The sequence below is a fragment of the Erythrolamprus reginae genome, chromosome Z (genome assembly GCF_031021105.1).
Source record: "Erythrolamprus reginae isolate rEryReg1 chromosome Z, rEryReg1.hap1, whole genome shotgun sequence".
NCBI classification, from domain to species: Eukaryota; Metazoa; Chordata; class Lepidosauria; order Squamata; family Dipsadidae; genus Erythrolamprus; species Erythrolamprus reginae.
The window spans coordinates 143,545,871-143,568,033 of record NC_091963.1 but is presented as its reverse complement, the minus strand read 5'-3'; the positions used below and the strand labels follow the sequence as shown (position 1 = coordinate 143,568,033).

Below are 22,163 nucleotides of genomic sequence, written 5' to 3'. Positions count from 1 at the left end.
GTAGGTTGGTTTTCAGCCCATCTGGTCAGAATAATGGAACAGCAGAGTTGGAAGTGACCAGGGAGGTTTTCTAGTCCAACCCCCTTGCTCGGGCAGGAAACCCTAGACCAGTCACGGCAAAACTTTTTTTGCTCGGGTGCCAAGAGGAACGTGTGTGCATGTCCACACCCACAAGTCAGTGCCCTTCCCCCTACACATGTGCACACAGCCCACCCACGCATGTGCAAGGGCGTCACTCCGGATATCAGGTACATCCATTGGGCCATTTTTTGCCCTCCCCGGCCTTCAAGAAAGCCTGTGGAGCCTGTGGATGGTGAGAAACAGGCCCAAAAGGAAGTTTGGAAACGAATTTTTGGCCTTCCGGAGGCTCCAGAAGGCCAAAGATTAGCTGGCCAGCACACACATGCATGCTAGAACACCTTGTGTGCCCTGAGATATGGCTCCACGTGCCACAGGCTTGTCTTCACGGCCCTATACCATTTCAGACAAACGGTTGTCTAATCGCTTCTTAAAAACCTCCAGTGTTGGAGCACTCATAATTTCTGTTAGGACAAGGGTATGAAACTCGAAGCCTATGGGCCTCAATCCGGCTCGCAGGGTGCTTAGATCTGGTTCGTGGGGGCCAGCCTGGAAATGGCTTAAGGACTGGCCTGCGCTGCCCCCGCGACTGAAAATGGGCCGTGTTGGAGTTCTGCAGGAGGCCGTCCTTTGCTCAGAAGGTTATAAATGGGAGGAAAAGTAAAACACCTTAACGTTTCAGGCTTGCAGGATTCTGCTGCTGTCGGCTACGTCAACAATTTATACTTCTAGTCTTTCTTATGAAATCAGCTTCTTAATCCGGTCTCTCTCATAGGGTGATGAAGTAAATGATGGGTGTCAAACTCAATTTCATTGAGAACCACATCAGGGTTGTATTTGATCTGGGGCGAGGGGTGCGGCCAGCTCAACCTCACTCCTGCTGGAGATACCTGTGGCCGCTCGAGCGCTCTGCCAGTGGGCTTCCGAGCTCTGTTTCCCCTGCAATGGCCTCCTGCAAGCCTCTGCCAGCAGAAACGGGACTCGTGGGGCCAGCCATGGCTCTCGTAGGCTCCATTTCTGCTAGCAGAGGTGCCGCAGGTCAGCCCTTCTCTGCTTCCAGAGTGGCTAGAGCTAAGTACCCCACAGGTCAGATCTTCTACCCCCTGCCTTCCGGCCTTGAGTTTGACACCCCTGAAGTAGATCAAATATGTATTCAAAATAACAAAATGGTCTGTCAATTTTTATAAGTGAATAAAACCACATGTGCGGAGATGTGGTCCCACGTCAAGCCTCCTGGCAACATCCCTCCCCCCCCATCCATACCTCACAAAATCCCTCTCCCCCCTCCTGCCCCTAAGTAAAAAAAACAATCCTAATGCGGCAAAATTGAGTTTGACATTCCTGTGTTGGGATATATAGCGGTACCGCTACCTAAGAACACCTCTACTTAAGAACTTTTCTAGATAAGAACCGGATGTTCAAGATTTTTTTGCCTCTTCTTAAGAACCGTTTTCTACTTAAGAACCCGAGCCCGGGAAAATTTCCCAGGAAATTTGAGAGTGGCACAAAGGCCCAGCCATTCTCCTGCCATTCTCCAATGCACTTGCAAGGAGAATCCAACATGGGTAGTACTCTAGTCTGATTGGTAGGGACTGAGTTTTTTAGACTCTCCTTGCAGTGCATCGAGAAGACCATTCAGGTAAGTTCAACGGTCCTTCCTCCTTTAATCCCGGCCATCTCAGGCTTTTCTGGGCTGCCAGAGGAGCCTTTCGATGGTTTTCCTTTCTCTGGGCGCTTGGAGAGGGAATAAACCATGGTGACTCCCTCGCGCTGCCTCCCATATATTTATTTATTTATTTATTTATTTATTTATTTATTTATTTATTTAGATTTGTATGCCGCCCCTCTCCGCAGACTCGGGGCGGCTCACAACAAAGTGCAAAAAACAATTTATAACAAATCTAAATTTATACTAAAAACATTTTTAAAAACCCCATTTTCTAAACTCACATACATACACACATACCATTCATAAATTATATATGCCCGGGGGAGATGTCTTAGTTCCCCCATGCCTGACGACACAGGTGGGTCTTAAGGAGCTTACGGAAGGCAAGGAGGGTAGGGCCAGTTCTAATCTCCGGGGGGAGTTGGTTCCAGAGGGCCGGGGCCGCCACAGAGAAGGCTCTTCCCCTGGGGCCCGCCAACCGACATTGTTTAGTTGACGGGACCCGGAGAAGGCCCACTCTGTGGGACCTAGTCGGTCGCTGGGATTCGTGCGGCAGCAGGCGGTCCCGGAGATATTCTGGTCCAGTGTTGTGTGGAAAGGCAAAAGAACGTGTTTTACCCCGGCCGGATCAACTCGGCTTCAGCCAAGCCGAGGAGTCACCACAGTGAAGGAATGGCGCCGGCTACAAAGCGAGTGAGCAAGAGAAGAGGGGAACCCTTCAGCATGGGGAGGAAGAGGAAGCAGGTAGCAGCCGCCTTTCGGTCAAAGGAGCTGGAGGTTCCCCCCTCTCACCTGCCTGGGTTTCTCTCTGGCGCAGTATATGGGAGGCAACCTCTTGCCAGGTGAATGGGAGGCGCGTGTTCCAACTCTCCGCCTCGAGTCCCTTTTTTTTTTAAGCCTTAAAGTTTTGGATTTTTTTGATTCTCCTCCCCTCACCTTCTTCCTTTGGCAGCGATTGTCCTCCTCTTCCTCCTCCTCCTCCCCCCACCCAAATTCCAAGGTTTTACTTCTTTCCTAATGGGTTTGCACGCATTATTTGCTTTTACATTGATTCCTATGGGAAAAATTGCTTCTACTTACAAACTTTTCGACTTAAGAACCTGGTCACAGAACGAATTAAGTTCTTAAGTAGAGGTACCACTGTATCTCCTTAGTTCTAGGGTTGTTTCTCTCCTTCATTAGTTTCCAGCCATTGCTTAAGACAGAAGTAGGGTCTTCTAAGGACCCTACATGACTCCCACTCCTCCACCCACTCCTTCCAAACCTGTCAAGAAACTTTAGATTATCTTGTGGATAATCAACAGATGTCCGTGCCACTGATTTTACATTATTATTCCCTCTCCCCCAATTCCAACCCCCCCCCCCCATCTGTGAGGAGCTTGTTAAGACTAATTGGAAATGAGCGGTAGCAGAGGGGAGAGGGTCCTGAGTTCTCTGCCCTTGCCCCCTAACTCTCCATCCATTTTTTCTAGGAAGAAGGAATCAAACTGACTTTTCAAAAGCACAAACTGGTCCCTAATGGCACCATCCGGGATCGGCCAGCTCTCACCCAGAAGAAAAGTAGCAAGAAAATGGTGGAGGTGAGCAATGGCTGGCTTGCAAGTCGGTACTCGGGATTGGCGGCCACAGGCATCCAATCCATTGGTCAGTGGTGGGGCACGTGTTTGTGACCCTGAGACAGCAAAGGGAGGAAGGAGGGAGAGCCGTGTTAGAGACCCTAACTTTTCGGCTGGCTTGTTTTCTTTCCTTCCTTCCTCCTTTCTTCTTCCTTCCTTCCTTCCTTTCTTCTTTCTTTCTTTCTTCCTTCCTTCTTTCTTTCCTTCCTTCCTCCTTTCTTCTTCCTTCCTTCCTTCCTTCCTTCCTTTCTCCTTCCTTCCTTCTTTCCTCCCTCCTTTCTTCTTCCTTCCTCCTTTCTTCTTTCTTCCTTCCTTCCTTTCTCCTTCCTTCCTTCTTTCCTTCCTCCTTTCTTCTTCCTTCCTTCCTCCTTTCTTTTCTTCCTTCCTTCCTTCTTTCCTTCCTCCTTTCTTCTTCCTTCCTTTCTTCCTCCTTTCTTCTTTCTTCCTTCCTTTCTCCTTCCTTCCTTCTTTCCTTCCTCCTTCCTTCCTTCCTCCTTTCTTTTCTTTCTTCCTTCCTTCTTTCCTTCCTCCTTTCTTCTTCCTTCCTTCCTCCTTTCTTCCTTCCTTCCTCCTTTCTCCTTCCTTCCTTCCTTCCTTCCTTCCTTCCTTTCTTTCTTTCTTTCTTTCTTTCTTTCTTTCTTTCTTTCTTTCTTTCTTTCATCTCAGCTGGAACTGCAGTGTCTGGAAGCACTGAGAGGTCCCGATATCGACCTGGAGGCTCGTATCCCAGTGGTGAACAAGACAGATGGAACGCTGCTGGTGGGCGACGCAGCTCCCCGCCGGGCTGATCTCGAGGTGTGGCTGCAGGCCCACCCTGAGTATGCAGTTGATCCTCGCTTTCTGGCTGTAAGTATTTCTTCAGTTAACGTACCTTTGCTCCCCATTTGCAGACAGGGTGCTAATCCTCTGCCCTTCCCTTTTGGAAATCCCACCTTTTCATCCACAGATATCATTTTCCCTCCACATCATCCTACCTTTTCTCTTAGGAAGAGGTCTCACTGTTTAATCTTCTCAGTAACTCCCAGGGCCTGAAATTGAATTGAAACCAGACTAAAAGTCTTCAAACACAGCATGCCTTAACCAAATGATGCAAAGGACCACAATTTGCCTCTTCTAAATGAGACTATAAGTCATCATCATTTAATGGCCCCATAATCCCTTGCAGGGTGGAGTCTGGGCAACTGAATAGAACTAGTAGAGGGTTTAATGGCTGGATGTCCTTCCTGTTGCCAATGCCGAGCTTTGTTCAGCAGATATATTCTCATTCTGTCCAGAGAGAGAAATATCTCCTCTAACTAGGATTGAACTCGCAGTCTCCTGATTGTGAAGTGAGAGCACTAGCACCACTCCGAATGAGACTTTTAAATGCTTGCTTCTAATTACAATGGCTCGTCTTTTAAGTCTCAAGAAACCAGCATTCTAGCTGAGAATATAACCCCAAAAATCTCCAGGAGAAAGAAAAGCCTCCTTGACTAGGGAGAGAGAGGAGAGTACAGACAGCCCTCCTCAACTTACAACCACAATTGAGCGTAGGCTTTCCATTGCTAAGCAATATGGTTTTGCCCCCATTTTATGACCAAAGCCACACTGGCCCAATGTTTCCTCTTCCTGCTGGATAGACCAGGCTGAAACCACATTGCCTCGATGTTTCCTCTTCTCACTAGGTAAACCAGGCCAAATCGACATGGGTTGGCTCTTACATTTTCTATAATGCCTCCACAAGCCACATCTGACCACATCGCAGGCAGCACCTGGTCCACAGCTTTTTTTTTGACACCCCTGCTTTCTTTCTTTCTTTCTTTCTTTCTTTCTTTCTTTCTTTCTTTCTTTCTTTTATTTATTTTATTTATTTTATTTATTTTATTGATTGATTGATTGATTGATTGGATTTGTATGCCGCCCCTCTCCGGAGACTTGGGGCGGCTAATAGCAACAATAAAGCAGTGTACAATAGTAGTCTGATGTTAGAAATAATTAAAAGCCCATTAATATAAAAAAAAACCATTTATAAAATTTATTATTATTTATTAAGGAATTGTACTCACTGAACCCTGTATAACTCAACCTATTTTCCTTCCCCTTCTCTCCAGTACATGGAAGAACGCCGGAAGCACAGATGGCCCCGGTTCCCAAAACCTGTTCCGATAGAACCAACCTGTCTGGTAGGGCTGGAGAGGATGCAGGTAGCTGGCATTTCTGCCAACGGTAAAAAGGTGATTAAAACCAAGATTCTATAACCATCCTAACGTTTTGGTATAGAAGAGGGCTGATGCTTTCAGTTTTTTCAATCATTTTTAAAAAATGCTTTTAAGAACTCGATCTTGAACATTGTTTGACCTTTCATGTTCACAACTGGAGGGCAGGATGAAAGGGGGAAAGCATATCGGGAAATAGCAGTAGTAGATAAATCCCCATTCTCTCCTCCCTCAACAAAGTTCAGCCCACACTTCTAGTCTGCCAATCTTGGAATGCTCTGTCGTCAGCAATGTTATAATGTTATTTTACATTTTTAAAAGATTTAATCTTAAAATTACTCAGTTTTGATCTAATGTATTGATTAAATTCTACACTATATAATAATAGGTTAGAAAGGTGGATGGATTGATGGATGATTGATGGATAATAGATAATGATGGATAAATGGATGGATGGATGATACGTAGATAAGGGATGGATGGATGGATGGATAATAGATAATGATAGGTAGTTGGATGGATGGATGATACATAGATAATAGATGGGTGGGTGATAATGATAGATGGATAGGTGGATGATACGTAAATAAGGATGGAGGGATGGATGGATGATAGATAATGATAGGTAGATGGATGGATGATACATAGATAATAATGGGTGGGTGGATGATTGATAATGCCAGGTGGATGGATGGATGGATGATATCTAGATAATGATGAATGGATGATAATGATAGGTGGGTGGATGGATGATATATAGATAATGATGAATATTTATTTGTTTCTTTATTTGTTTATTGATTGATTGATTGATTGATTGGATTTGTATGCCACCCCTCTCCGTAGACTCGGGGCGGCTATATATCTGTGGATGATAGATAAAGATAGGTAGGCGGATTGATGGATGGATGGATGATACATATATAATGATGGAGAGGGGGAGAGAGAGAGAGAGAGAGAGAGGTAGTTCTTCGGGATTGGGTGGCATAGAAGTCAAATTAAATAAATAAATAGTTCTTGATTTAAGATCACAATTTGGATTAGACATTCCATTGCTATGTGACACAGTTGTTAAATAAGTTGTAACGTTCTTTTCTGTACATTCTAAATATTTTCCTAATCACCACCTCATCAACGGAAATTTTCCACTTTTCCAGTATTGTGCAATAACAATTCTAGCTGCAGTTAATAGATGAATAATTAAATATACATTATCTTTATTATAAATTTCAGATAATATCTCTAGTAGAAATATTTCTGGTTTCCACTCAATATGTTGTCGTTTCATCTCTTTCAACCATGTTTTAATTTTTATCCAAAACTTCTTTGCTTCTCCACAAATCCACCACATAAGATCCAGGTATCTGGAGCCACTTCCCGCATTTAGCTGATTTATCTTTAAACATCTTTGCCAACCATGATGGTGCAAGATGCCATCTATGGAACAACCTATACAAATTCTCTTTATAGGCAGTTGACATTGTTAATTTGTTAGCCGCCCCGAGTTTTCGGAGAGGGGCGGCATATAAATCCAATAAAACTTGAAACTTGAACTTGAAACTAATTTATAATTCCTGTCTCACATTTTCTGCCATTTATCTAATTCTGTTAAATAACCAAACTTTTTTTTTGTTCATGCTATCATTGTCTCCTTTACTTGTTCCTCTTCCAACTTTATGCCCAGTAAATAACTATGCAGTTTCTTTATTCTTTATTTCTTTATTAATCTTTTTTCTGCTCCTGTTAATATTTTATCTAACACTGTTAATTCTTCGTAAAATTTGGCATCTTTCTCATATCTAGACTGTATCTGCATTTGGAAACACCACATATAGGCAGAGGTGGGTTCCTACTGCTCGGACCAATTCTATAAGAACCAGTAGTAACGTGGTGGCCTGAAACAGGCAGCGACCCAGGCCTGGCACACACCTGATCCGGTTCCTGGCAGTAGCGTAGGTGCCGCCATCTTGTTTTTTGCTTCTGCACATGTGCAAAGGCTTTTTAAAAAGTGCTGCGCATGCGCAAAGTGCACAACCACCCATGCACTGTGTCCCTGAGTGAACTGGCAGTACAAGAATTCAAAACCCACCCCTAGTTGTAGGGCAGTAGGAAAAGCAAGTAGGATGCTTGGCTGCATAGCTAGCGGTATAACAAGCAGGAAGAGGGAGATTGTGATCCCCTTATATAGAGCGCTGGTGAGACCACATTTGGAGTACTGTGTTCAGTTCTGGAGACCTCACCTACAAAAAGATATTGACAAAATTGAACGGGTTCAAAGACGGGCTACAAGAATGGTGGAAGGTCTTAAGCATAAAACGTATCAGGAAAGACTTAATGAACTCAATCTGTAGAGTCTGGAGGACAGAAGGAAAAGGGGGGACATGATCGAAACATTTAAATATGTCAAAGGGTTAAATAAGGTCCAGGAGGGAAGTGTTTTTAATAGGAAAGTGAACACAAGAACAAGGGGACACAATCTGAAGTTAGTTGGGGGAAAGATCAAAGGCAACGTGAGAAAATATTATTTTACTGAAAGAGTAGTAGATGCTTGGAACAAACTTCCAGCAGACGTGGTTGGTAAATCCACAGTAACTGAATTTAAACATGCCTGGGATAAACATATATCCATCCTAAGATAAAACACAGGAAGTACTATAAGGGCAGACTAGATGGACCATGAGGTCTTTTTCTGCCGCCAGTCTTCTATGTTTCTATGACAATGTGATTCTTGTTTAAGTATAGGACCAGTCGTTCTTTTTTCCCATCAGCATTTGGTGGTTAAATGAATTGTCACAATTGAACTGTTCAGCTAACAGAGTATGAATGAACATGGCCTAATTTAGCCTCTGCTTCCCTTCAGGGTTTTCTTCCAGATCCGACGATGAATCGTCTCCTTCCAGGCGCCATGGGGGCCGACAGCGCACAGAAACGCAGTCGTCAGACCCCGATGGAGTTTTCCAATATGATGGCTCTGATGGGAGCCGGCCGGGTCCAACTAGGAGCCACGGGGCCCCTCTCTCTGCACCACCACGCCCACTTCCAAGCCACCACGGCCCATGGCTCCGCCTTGCAATACATGCCGTTCCCTGCCGCCGCTGCCGCCAGCGCCGCCACCAGCTCCGGCACCCTTCTCCACCCGGGACTAGGCCACGCCGGCTACGCTGCCGCTCCCTTGCACCTAGGCCACCCTCAGCGCGTGGACGAGGACGAGGAGGAAGACGAGATGGACGACTTGTCTCAGGGCTACGCCAGCTCGGAACGGGACTTTTCCTTGCTGGATGACGACCCCATGATGCCGGCCAACTCCGACTCCAGCGATGAAGGGGAGGAGGAAGGAGAAGACTGAACTTAAGTCCGGAGGGCAGACGGACGGATTCCGACAGGGCCAGCCCCCTGCCTGGGGGGGCTAGCCGTCCTCATGAAATTGAATTTGAAAGGCCAGAGACTTGGGAGACTCCCGTCGGGGGCTCGCAGCAGGAAGTCAGGCTTCCTTTCGTCCCCGGGTTGGTTTCCGGGAGGACATAGCAGGGTCCTGGAATGGGGGTGGGTGGAAAAAAAGCAACTTGCCTCCAAGGGCTTCTCTCTCTTTTTTTTTTGGAGGAAGAATAAATAAATAAAAGGTGGCTCTCGGCCAGGTGAGCAAACCTGCCCCCTCTTCCCGCAGCACTTGGAACTGTCACCTAAGAACGTCTCTGCCATCTTAAGGCAACAGGGGGGGAAAAAACCCACCCGGCTCTCCTCTTCCTCCTCCTCACCTCCTCTCCTCCATTAAGCTAAGGTGACCTTGGCTCTAAGTAGCAACTCCTTTCCTTTGAGTCTCCCCACAGCCGGGGAAAGATGGGAGGAAGACACCTTTTTCCTTTCCTTCCGTGCTCCGTGTGGGGTGGGGGTCGGGGTTTATATTTATAAATATGTAATATGTCTTGTGTAATAATGGCCGAGGCTGTTTGGGGGGGGAGGGGAAAGAGTAAATTGCGAGGCGAGGGCGGGGGTTTCTTCGGGTGGCAGGGGGCCGAGGGAGAAAGAGAAGATAGCGAGCTTCCTGTAGCTTTTTTTTTTCCCCTCTCTCTTTTGTTTTGTTTTGTTTTTTAATAAAAGGAACAAAATGCACAAAACCACAGCCCTCCCTCACCCATCCTGTTCTTTCTTGCAGCGATGTTAACGTGAGTTCCACAAATCGAATGTAAAATAATATATATATATATATATTTTAATGCATTTTAGTTGGTCAAACATGTAGGAAATAACAGGTATAAGTATAAAACCATGAGCACATGGAATTAGTTACAAATAAATGGGGGACCGTAGGTCAAGGACGGGAGGCACACTGGTGCGCTTATGCACGCCCCCTTACAGACCTCTTAGGTATGTATGTATGTATGTATGTATGTATTTATTTATTTATTTATTTATTTATTTATTTATTAGATTTGTATGCCGCCCCTCTCCGAAGACTCGGAGCGGCTAACAACAATGAAAAGACAATGAAAACAAATCTAATATTAAAAATAATCTTAAAAACCCCAATTTAAAGAACCATTCATACATACAAGCATACCATGTATAAATTCTATAAGCCTAGGGGGAAGTGAAATTTCAATTCCCCCATGCCTGACGACAGAGGTAGGTTTTAAGGAGCTTGCAAAAGGCAAGGAGGGTAGGGACAACTCTGATATCTGGGGGGAGCTGGTTCCAGAGGGTCGGGGCCGCCACAGAGAAGGCTCTTCTCCTGGGTCCCACCAAACGACATTGCTTAGTCGATGGGACCCAGAGAAGAACAACTCTGTGGGACCTAACCAGTCGCTGGGATTCGTGCGGCAGAAGGTGGTCCCGGAGATATTCTGGTCCGATGCCATGAAGGGCTTTATAGGCATTAACCAACACTTTGAATTGTGACCGGAAATTGATCGGCAACCAATGCAGACTGCGGAGTGTTGGTGAAACGTGGGCATGTAGCATGCAGTAACTTTCCCCTTGACTGAGAAGGGAATAGAGATTTTGCAGCATCCTTCTTATGCTACACCCACTAAGCCACGCCCACAGAACCCGGTAGTACGTATATATTTTTTAATTTCCACCACTGGAATTATACGAAGTACATAGTAGACAATTTAAGATTAAAGCTATAGGATTTATTAAGATTGTCAATAATCTTGAGAACTGAGGATCTGTGCCTATTTGGGTTTCTTTTCCTCTAGATCAGGAGTGTCAATCTCAAGGCCCCGCGAACCAGATTTACCCTGTGGGGTGCTTAGACCTGGTCCGCAAGGCCACCCTGGAAAGAGTGAAGTTCCAGCTTCTGGTTCCTCTACCAGTGAAAATTGAGACTTTCAAGAGGAGATTGGATGGCCATTGGTCTGAAATAGTGTACGGATAACTCTTTGTGCGGGAGGTTGGACTAGATCAGTGTTTCCCAACCTTTTTTGAGTCACGGCACATTATTCATATTTTCAAAATCCTGGGGAACATTGCGGGGGGGGGGGAGGCGGGCTAAAGAAAAGTTTGGACAAAAAACCCCTCTCCCTCCCTTTTGCTCTATTTCTCCCTCTTTCTCTCTTTTCCTTCCTTCCCTTCTTTCTCTCTCTCCATCCCTCTTTCTTTCTTCCTCTTTTTTGCTCTCTTTCTCTCTCCCTCCTTCCCTTCCTCTATGTCTTTCTCTCTCCCTTGCTCTCTCTCTGTCTCTCTTGCTATCTCTTTCTTGCTTTTTTCTCTTTCTTGCTCTCTCTCTCTTTCACTCTCTTGCTATATGTCTTTTTCTTTCTCTTTGCCTCTCTTGCTATCTTTCTTTCTTTCTCTTTCTCTCTCTGCCTCTTGCTATGTTTCTCTTTCTCTCTTGCTATGTCTCTTTCTCTGCCTCTCTTGCTATGTCTCTCTTTCTTTCTCTCTCAGCTGACTGCAAGCGGGAGCCCTGACGGCGGCAGCTGGACGTGCTGCTGGACACCATATATGCCAGGCCCGCAGCGCCAGCAATTACGGCGTCCAGCAGCACGTCCAATTGCCACCGTCGGTGCCTCCACCCTGGAGCTCTCCCCGCGACTGCCTGCGGCCGCTGCCATCTCCCCGCCATCTCCCCGCGACTGCCATCTCCCCGCGACTGCCTGCGGCCGCTGCAGCCCCCCCCCCCCCCCACCACCATCTCCCCGCGACTGCCTGCGTCACTGCAGCCGCCACCCCCCCCACTCCCACCGCCAGTGCCCTCCCGCCGGGCCCCAAAGGACACTTGCCGCCGACGCCAGGGAAGCTCCAGCTGGGCAGGGTGCTGCCAGTGTCTCCGACCTCCCGGTTCCTGCTCGATGCCGCGGTTTCTGGCGCTCTCCTGCTGGGCCCCAAAGAAGGAAGGCGGGGAAAAGGCGCGAAGAATGAAGCTCTCCTTCTTCCTGCCTTCCTTCTTTGGGGCCCAGCAGGAGAGCGCCAGAAACCGCGGCATCGGGCAGGAACCGGGAGGTCGGAGGCACTGGCAGCGCCCCGCCCAGCTGGAGCTTCCCTAGCTTCACGGCACACCTGGCCGTGTCTCCGCGGCACACCGGCTGGGAAACGCTGTCATAGGGTATTCTATTTCGAGTGGAGGAGTGAAGGGCTCTTCTGGTGAAGTATCTTTGGACATTTTCAAGGGTGTTAATGTCTGAGATGCGATATGGGTTCCAAACAGATGAGCTGTATTCGAGGATGGGTCTGCCGAAAGTTTTGTAAACTCTGGTAAGTAGTGTGAGATTGCCAGAGCAGAAGCTACGTAGGATTAGGTTTACCACACTTGAAGCCTTCTTGGCTATATTGTTGCAGCGGGCTTTGGCACTTAAATCTTTTGTTATTAGTATACCAAGGTGGGGATTATCTGTGATAATTTGATTATTCAGTTCGTATTTGGAGTTCAGATTAAACTCAATTGTGACCAGGCTGAGGTTTCTTAGACACTGCTTTGCAGGGAAAATAATTTTGTGTTGTTTGTAAAGCACGCACACACGCTTTTGTGGTAAGTGCAAACTTTACCCCTAGGAACTCCTCAAGCAGGCATCACTGGAACTGAATAGTCTGCGCATGCGCCAAATAATATTCCTTTAGCCCCGGGGGATGGATGGGCTTTGACACGAGAGCTACAAATTAGATCATTTTTATGCGTGGATGCAATACTTCCGGGATCACTAGTATCATTGTCATGTTAGAAACTACAATTATTTGGGGGAGGGGGGAAGGGTTACTTATTTATGTTGGGGAGTGACTGGCAACGAGCAGGGAGTCATAGGATTGATTTAAATTTTAAATCTATCCATATATCTTTATGTCCAAAATAGAAAGACGGCCCTTCAGCTTTAAAGATGTCTTAATGGAGTCTGAGAAAAAAATGGCTTAGGGCAATTATGGAATGTAGCTGCATGGCAACATTACAAAATAAATAGAATATAAAAGCTTTGGGTGACCCTGACCTTTTAGTTGTGAAGGCAGTTTTGTTTAAAAGACAGGCATTCTGGCCTACACAAAAAGTTGCACAACACGTCTTCTATTACTATCTCTATGTTGACGAAGCAAGCGCATGCGTAAATTTTCTCCTCACAAACATTTCCTGAAATTCGTTTGACACACGCGAAGGGGACTGCCCCATACAAAACAGCCTGAGGCGGGGCCAAAAGAAAGCGGAAAAGAGGTCACCTGATCCGCAAAACCCTTCGCGCCATTCCCGGTCACGTGGTTAGACGCGCGAGCCTGAACCCGGTTAAAACGCGGGAGCCTGTGAAAGCTCAACTGCCCGCGCATGCGCGGTGCTCTTCATTAGGGGGGGATAAAACGCGGGACAAATAATAAAACTGATATTTTTAAATATCTATATATATACACACACACATATATATATATACAATATGTATCGCTATATATATATACATACATAAACGTATACATATATATATACTTATCTATCTAATATATAATATAGCATACATAATGCATGTATAATACATTATAGATGTGCATATTGTATTTCTTTTAAAAGTAATATCGATAATTTGTATCGCTTCTTCCGCCGTTTTATTTTTCCCCTTAAGGTGTGTGTGTGAACTTGATGGCTTCCTATAGGGGGAACACTGCCTGCCAACGCAACGATGAAAGAAATGAAGGGCTGCTTACTTGATAATAAATAAATACATTAAAATAGAATTCTTTATTGGCTAAGTGTGATTGTACACAGAAGGAATTTGCCTCGTTGTATATAAGGAGAATAAAATACATTCATCAAGAATCAAAAGATACTTTGATACTATCACTTAGTATCATTAGTCAAGTCAATGTTACTAATGTTACTAATAAGCTATCAAATCGTACTAGGAAACAACAAAAACAATAATTGAGATACAAGCAACAGTTATACCAAAGTTTTTAGTATGATTTTATTGGATGCTAATGAAAGTTTTTAAAGTTAGAATTTTAAAAGATTATTTTTATGGATATTAATTGGATTACTATGCTATTGTGTTTTTGTATATGTTGTGAGTCGCCCCGGGGTCCTCGGAGAGGGGCGGCATACAAATCTAATTAAATAGATAAATAAATAAAGTGGGAGGACATAGGTACTAGAAAGGATGAGAAGACTTAATAGTTATAGGAGTGCAGCCTTAGTGAATAGCTTGACAATGGTAAGTGAATTATAGTGATGGCGTGGGAGGGTATTTCGTTTTTTCCCTTGGTGTGCAGTGTTCTATAGCGTCGTTTTGAGGGTACTAGTTGAAACAATTTTATTCCCAGGATGCGAGGGGTATTTTCACGGCCCTCTTTTTGACTCGTGGAATGGAAGGCGGGTTGCTAGTAATTGGGGTTCTCCCCCCACCCCTGCAGTTCTAATTATCCGTTGAAATCCGTGATAAAGATAAAATTAAATGAATAAAAATGTTTTAAAAAATTAAACGAGTAAATAAAATTCAATAAAGAAATAAAGAAACCAACACAATAAGCAACCAAAGTTAAATAATAAACAGGAGGGGTGGTGGGTGCAAACAGGTTGGAAACGTAACAGGCCATTCTCATTTTGCTTAAAGGTAAAGGAGAACCCGCGGGAAGCCGAACCACGAATCCATGCGGTAAGTCTCGCGAGAAAAGGGAAGGGTGGGGAGGAGAGAAAAGGAGAGGTGGCGGGAGAGACTTTCCACTTCCGGGGTCACCCCAGAGAAGAGAGGTCGCGGCGGCGGCGGCGGCGCGAGCGAGCGGGCGGGGAGGCGGGGCGACGGTTAGGGAGCCGCTCTGATGGCGCTGAGTCTGGACCGTGAGGCGTACTACCGCCGCATCACGCGCCTCTACAGCAACTGGCAGGTCAGGCCTCAGGCGCGCCAGAGGACCCGGTCCCGGGGGTGGGGGAGGGAATCGGCCAAGAGAGCGGACACGGGGATCCCTTCTTCCAACCTTAAACCCGCCGGGCTCCGCGGTTGAAGCAGGCCCGGAGGGGGGGGGACTGGAACGGGAAAGGGGGGTGGGTGGCCGTTAGAGCATCCACCTATACTGATCCTCACCTTCGAGGCCCGGTTACATTCCCCACAGACGTCCAAAAAATCGTCTCGCCGATTTTTAGTTTGAAGCAGGGAACCGGTGACTCCAAAGCGCTAATAACCAAGATTAAAATGGGTTTGGAGGGCTGGGACGGCTGCCGGGTCGGCCCCGCCTCCCCTCCTTGTCTTAGGAAGCCAAGCCTTGGGTCCCAGAGCCTGAGGCCTGGCTCAATGCAGGAAGCCGCCTTCCAGCCTGCCTTTACCAAACTATCCAAGCCAGGATTAGGCAAAGTTGGCTCTTCTACGACATGTGGACTTCAACTCCCAGAATTCCTCAGCTAGCATGATTGGCTCAGAATTCTGGGAATTGAAGTCCGCAAGTCTTCGAAGAGCCAAGTTTGCCTACCTCTAATCAAAGCAAAAGATTCAGTGTGCAAGTGGTCCTCGACTTACGACCAAAATCGAGCACAAACGTTGCCGTTGCTAAGAGACGGTGGTGAAGGGAGCTTTGACCCATTTGGACCGCCTTCCATGCCTGGGTAGTTTCAGCGGTGGGCTACGAGCCGGAACACTAAATTCTTGCGGGACCAGCTCAATTTTGCTGCTGCACCTGTGTAGATAGCAAAATTGAGCATGGAGCCGCAGGTAAAACCTCACTGAAACACGGGCGCAAGTTTGCTACCTGCACAGATGCAGCAGCAAAATTGCGCTGGTCCCGCAAGAACTTATGAGCCGCGGTGGTGAGCGCAATTTAGCATAGCCCATCACTGGGTGGTTTAAGTGACTTGCTGTCATTATTAAAGTTAGTGACTTGATTGTTAAGAGAATCTGGGTCCCCGTCCCCAGCCCCCTTTAATTTTTTTGCTTGTTAGAAGGTCGCAAAAGGTGATTGGGGGAATGTGGGACACAGCAACGGCCATAAATTAGGAGTCGGATGATGCAGAATTTCCTGGGAGCATGATGAGAATCTGGTGAACCTCGACTCACGACCACAGTGGAGCCCAAAGATTGTTGTTGGCTAAACGAGACGTTTGTTAAGAGGTTCGCTGGACTCGTTTTACAACTTTTTTGCCACTCATTAAGTCAATTGGTGCCATTAGTAAATTAGTCACCTGGTTGTTGAGTGAATTCGGCTTCCCCGTGGATTTCACTTTCAGAAAGTCACAAAAGGGGATCATCATAAATATGAGCCGGTTGGTGAGCCTGCAAAGAAGTATGGTTTTAAATGATAAGAATATAAGTCTTGTTTCCAAATTGCGGTAGTTGCCTTTAAAGTCAGCCATCCAAATTGGCATGAAGCTCATAAGACCTTTTCTGAATTTGGGAGTCACTAACTTTGCAAAGTGGCTTTTACACACACACATAAGCATGAAACAAGTATAGTTCACTTAGTGGTGTAGGGACTCCTGCTTCAGCAGGGTGTGGGGTTTGGACTAGGTGACCTACAAGATTCCCTTCAACTCTAATAGTAATCTAATCTAATCAAATCTAGTGACCGTTCAGTTATAACAGCACTGAAAAAAACCTTTTTTCCCACACTTATGGCCGTTGCAGCATGCTCATAGTTATGTGATCAAAATACAGCTGCACGGCAACTTGACTCACTTTTATGACCGTTGCTATGTTTCAGGGTTCATGTGGTTCCCTTTTGTGACCTTCTGTCAAGCCAAATTAATGGGGAAGCCAGATTCACTTAACAACTGCATTACTCACTGAACATCTGCGATTCACCGTAGCAAGCAAGGTTGTAAAATGAGACAAAACTCACTTTTTAAACAATTGTTTTTGTTTTGCAGCAGAATTTTGGGGCTCCATTGTGGTCGAAAAGTGGAAGGCTACCTATACTTCAGGCAGTGAAAGTTATATAGGTGGCAAATAGGTTACACAAATAAATGATACATGCTTTTGTATATGAGATATGTTGGAAGCCAACTAATCAAATAACACAAGAGAAAATTAGACCTGAGAATTAAACAACAGCAAACATTGATTCTAGATAAAGTACAACAAGTGCCAAGTTTATGGATGACATTTCTTTTCTGGTTCAGGTTTTGTTTCCTTTCTTAATTCTTGTACTTATATTCAAGAACTTCCTACATATTGTTCAGTTTCTAAAGAGGCTCAGGTTTTGTACATTTTAAAAAGGAATGACTTTGGGTAAGAAGAAAACATGTTTCCTGAACTTCTTTTCAAAATAATAGCTGATAATATTTTTATTTTATTTTTTTTAAAAATCGCCCAATAATGAAATCTAAAATTCCAGAAAACACATGGATTACTGATTTTTGTGAATTGATTTAGACATCTCTTCTTAATTGTTACCCAATCTGCGGATCGCACCTACGGAAGGATTTGGACAGCATCAGAGAAAGCAACAATAACTATCAGGGGATTATCAGAAGATAGGATTGATGAAGGCAGATTGAAGGAATGGGGATGTTTTGGCTTAAGATATGACAACAAAGGGAATATGCAGGACTCTTCAGATACCTCAAAAGATGCCATGCAGGAGGTTATGACCTGTTCTCTCTGATTCTGAAGGGAAGGAGGTGGAATAATGGTGTTGAGTTTTAGGATACATTCAAATTGCATGCTCATCATTGTGGCTTTGATGTGCTATTTTAACGCATGTGCTGCCTCTCGGTTCTTTGATTCTCATCAGTATTTGATTGAAATAGTTTGCAAAAAAGAACACTTAAATAAAAAGATTTTTCCAAATCCGTGATGACAAACCTCTGGCACACACGCCACAGGTGGCGCACAGAGCCCTCTGAAGACACGTGAGCCGTTGCTCAGCTCAGCTCCACCACAGATGCGTGAGTGCCTCCCACCGGCCACCTGATTTTCATGTATCTCGCACATGCGCAGAGTGCGAAGCGAATGTGGGAGATGCATGTGACTATTTTCACTGGCTGTTAAGTGAATTTTTCCCAATTGACTTTGGTTGTCAGAAGCCACAAATCAGCGAAACCACGAATCGTGACCACTACAACAGGATACAACATGTTGCCAAGAGCCCAGATTGTGATCATATGACCAAATGTCATCCTTTTGTGTAAATGAAGTGGCTAAAAATCTTTTTTCTATACCATCGTTTTCTGAATATAAAATGCACCAGTATAAGACACACTTTAGTTTGGGGGGGGAGGAAAATAGGAGATCTACCTACCAGGTATTCATCTGGCTAGCATCCTTAGTCTGGTCGTCTTCAGTACATTATTTTATCTCTTGCTTAGGACTGGAAAAAACGTGGAAGGAATAGCAATGAAAACAAGCCTGCAGAGACTTGAAAAGAAACCCATGGAGGGAGTAGGAAGCCAGGAATGCTACCACAGTCAGTCATAAGTTTGAAAAACAGTGATAAGTTAATTTTTCCAACGCCATTGTAACTTCAAATGGTCACTAGTGAACTGTTGTAAGTCGAGGGCTACCTGCATAGGCTGTGACAATTTGGACTTCCCAATTATGGATTGTAAGAGACTCACAGGCAAAACAGTCTACCCATATATATTCTTTTAAAACCAAACTTTGTCATTTGTTTGTTAGCCTTTACTTCTCATTTGGAGACTTTAATCTAACATATTAAGAGAGTGATGGCGAAACTATAGCGGAGCCATATCGGAAGGCATGTGAGACAGTGCCTTATATTAGCTCCAGCGTGCATGTGCTTGCTAGCCAACTGATTTTTGGCCTTGGGAAGGCTGTATTGCCCCAGAGCGCAAAAAAAAACCCATTGGCCAAACCGTAATTTTGGAAAAACAGACTCTTGGTTTGCTCGTTGTGCTGTTTTTCGCACTCCAGGGCTTCACGAAGCTTCCCTGAAGGCTCCAGACTGAAAAACAGCACAATGGGCAAACTGGAAGTCCGTTTTTCTGAAATTTTGGTTTGGCCATTTTTCTTCCCTCTCAAGCTTCAGTGAGGCCTGTGCACATGTGCAGAGGGCAGCATAGGGGGGTGCGCATGTGTCGGGGCAGGAGGAATGGGTGTTAGGCACACGCGCACATGTAAGTACACACACACCCTTTTTGCACATGAACCCAAAAAAGTGTGTTAAGAGCTTTACGACTTTCTTGGTTTTTTAGTTTCTTTTATTTTTCTTTTTAATGTCGTGATACTCAGGATGGGAAAACAAGATAATGACCTGCCCCAAATCATATGTCTTCTTGCCTTCCTTGTCCTGCGTTGAATATTCAAAGAAAAAACATGTCAGCTGTTATAATCATCCATCGTTACAGCACAAGCCACATCAGTGTATTCATTTACCTATACTTAAGCAGACAAATGGATATTATCTGTATACAAAAATGCAATTGGAAGACTGAATTTCTAGAGTAGCAATGGCACTTAGACCAGGGGTTGTTTCACTTATCTTTCCTACCGATTCGCATCGTGTCGGAAATATGCATTTTGCACATGCGAGGCAAATAAACCTCTGTCCATGCGCAGAGTGTTCTTTCCAAGCCTCTTTCAGGAAGCGGCAAACAGGACAGATTTGGGTGTGTGTCCACGCAGCCATTGCTGCCGGTTTGGCGAGCAGGGGCAAATTCCTGCCACTGGTATAGGTGAGCCGGTCAGAATCGGCAACAACCCACCACTGACTTAGACTTCTATACCACTTTACAGTGCTCTACAGCCCGCTCTAAGCGGTTTTCAGAGTCAGCATATTAACCCTCCAACAATCTGGGTCTTCATTTTACCCATCTCTGAAGGAGGGAAGGATGAATCAACTTTGAGCCTGGTGAGATTCAAATTAGCAAATTGCAGAGGGACGTCAGGCAGCAGAAGTAGCCTGCAGTACTGCACTCTTAACATCCCTGGCATAAATTGTTTCAATTCTATCCTCAAAACAATCCTATAGAGCACTGCACATCAGAACAACTAGACGCAAGAACAACTTTTTCCTGGACTCCATCACTCTGCTAAACAAATAATTCCTTCACCACTGTCAAAGTCCTTCACTAAGGCTGCGTTACTATTACTATTTTCATAGTTCCTATCACCCATCTCCCACTTCTGACTCCATGACTAACTTGTTGCTTGTATCCTTGTGATTTATATTGAAACTGATTGTTTTCTGATTGCTGATTTGCACCCTATGACCATCACTGGAGTTGCACCTTATGATTCTCGACAAATGTATCTTTTTAAATGTACACTGCGAGCATGTGCGCCAAAATTCCTTGTGTGCCAATCACACTTTGCCAATAATGAATTCTGTTCTCTTCTATTATTATTATTTATTTTATTTTCTGTTTTATGTCTATTCTAATTTAACAGGTGCAGTAATTCACTTATCAAGTGTGGCACAAGAAATTATAAATTGGGGCCAAACTCATTTAACAAATTCCTCACTTAACAACATAAATTCTAGGATCAATTGTGGTCATAAGTGGAGGGCTACCTGTAGTCCTTGACTTATAACCATTTGCTTAAAATCTATTTAATGTTACAACACACCCCTCAAAATGACCTGTTTTCAAAGTTATGATGGCCATACACAAACACACTTACACTGTAATAATCTCATTGCATTTTGAGAGTTTGACAGTCGGCTCCCCTTTATGGTGCCCTGTGGTCACATGATCATGATTATTTTTTACATTTTTTTCCCCAGCCAGTTTCCTGCATTTAGCCTCCTGTGTCCAGCAAAAAATGCCCATTTTGAGAAAATGGATTCCCTTAATAATTCTATAGGGTCAGGCCTTCCACCCATGCTGCAGCCTTTTTTCAATGGAGAAAAATCCACAGGGCGTTAACTAACAAAATCTCTTCCTGAGATTGGAATTCTTGTCTCCCCTGCAGAAAGGAGAGGATGAATATGCGACCATTGATGCTATCGTGGTCTCCGTGGGAGTGGACGAAGAGACCGTCTATGCTAAATCCACAGCCCTGCAGGTAAGCCAGACTGGGGCTGGCCTGCTCCTGCCTCAAAGCAGTTTAAGAAAGACAGAGTTCTCAGGTATGTAGCAAGATAAAGTTCTCATTGATCACCTGCCTCTTCTCACCCCCCTCCCCTCCCCAGACATGGCTTTTTGGCTACGAACTCACGGACACCATCATGATATTCTGCGAAGACAAGATCATCTTTATGGCCAGCAAAAAGAAGGTGGAATTCCTGAAGCAGATTGCAAACAGCAAAAGCAACGAGAATACAAACGGGGTGCCGTCTGTCACCCTGCTTGTACGAGAAAAGGTAAATAGCACCAGGATATCACTCAGACTTACGTTGCTACCATGTATTGCCCACCAGCAATCTGGGTCCTTATTTTACTGACTTCGGAAAAACAGAGAACTGAGTCAACTTCGAGCCGGTCAGGATTGAACTCCTGCCTGTAGGCAAAGTTTTCCTGCAGTGCTACATTCTAACCATTATTCTATCTAAGGTTCTCTGTGTTACACCTGGAACACACAAACTTTAGAGAGTTTAGGGAAAGCAACGGCCATGGTGTGAGTAGGGGTGTGTATGGGTTAAGGCTACTTTAAGGTCATGCTGGCTATTTTGAAACAATAGAGTGAATTATTACTAAAGCTTTAAAAACACTAGTAATGCCAGACCTGGAATACTTCCACCAGTTTTGGTCACCCTACTACAAAAAAGATGTTGAGGTTTTGGAAAAGGTTCAGAGAAGAGCAACTAAGACGATTGAAGGTCTGGAGACTGAAATACATGAACGCAGGATTGGGCGTTGGATAGTCTAAAGAAAAGAAGAATTAGGGGTGATGTAGTAGTGCTTGAGGAACTTCCACAAAGAAGAGGGGGGTCACCTTATTGTCCAAAGTACTACGTGGCAGGACAAAAAAACAATAGTTAGAAAGTAACCAAAGAGAGAAGCAACCTGGAATTGACGAGAAACTTCCTAACCATGAAGAAAATTAACCAGTGGAACAGCTTGCCTCCAGAAATAGTGGGGTCTCCATCACCAGGTTTTTTTTAAAGAAAAACCTAGTCAATCACTTTAATTCCTCCTACTTTGAGCAAGGGGCTGGACGAGGTGATCTCCAAGATCTTCTCTAGCTCACTTATTCTATTGGAGTGATTTTCAGGTACGCAAAAAGAGGGAGTGGCATCCCACTAGGCCCATCCCAAGTGTTCTGTATGGAATAAAACAGGCTGAGAGGGGTGTATTCTGGTCCGCCT

General features: G+C 44.9%; 2 protein-coding genes across 10 annotated transcripts in view; both read left to right on the top strand.

The window, feature by feature from the left end:
- Positions 1-9,673, top strand: part of CHD8 (chromodomain helicase DNA binding protein 8) — a 137,562-nt gene extending 127,889 nt beyond the window's left edge. For 7 of the 9 annotated variants that reach the window (XM_070728815.1, XM_070728820.1, XM_070728817.1 and 4 more), the window contains 4 exons: positions 3,220-3,327; positions 4,030-4,209; positions 5,454-5,576; positions 8,419-9,673. In XM_070728815.1, coding sequence (XP_070584916.1) covers positions 3,220-3,327; positions 4,030-4,209; positions 5,454-5,576; positions 8,419-8,904 — 897 coding nt within the window. In that variant the 3' untranslated portion in view covers positions 8,905-9,673. The remainder of the gene's footprint in view (positions 1-3,219; positions 3,328-4,029; positions 4,210-5,453; positions 5,577-8,418) is intronic. The other 2 variants (XM_070728819.1, XM_070728816.1) reach the window with 1 other exon arrangement.
- Positions 9,674-14,655: 4,982 nt separating this feature from the next.
- Positions 14,656-22,163, top strand: part of SUPT16H (SPT16 homolog, facilitates chromatin remodeling subunit) — a 37,376-nt gene continuing 29,868 nt past the window's right edge. The window contains exons 1-3 of the mRNA XM_070729087.1: positions 14,656-14,852; positions 20,828-20,920; positions 21,048-21,218. Coding sequence (XP_070585188.1) covers positions 14,787-14,852; positions 20,828-20,920; positions 21,048-21,218 — 330 coding nt within the window. The 5' untranslated portion in view covers positions 14,656-14,786. The remainder of the gene's footprint in view (positions 14,853-20,827; positions 20,921-21,047; positions 21,219-22,163) is intronic.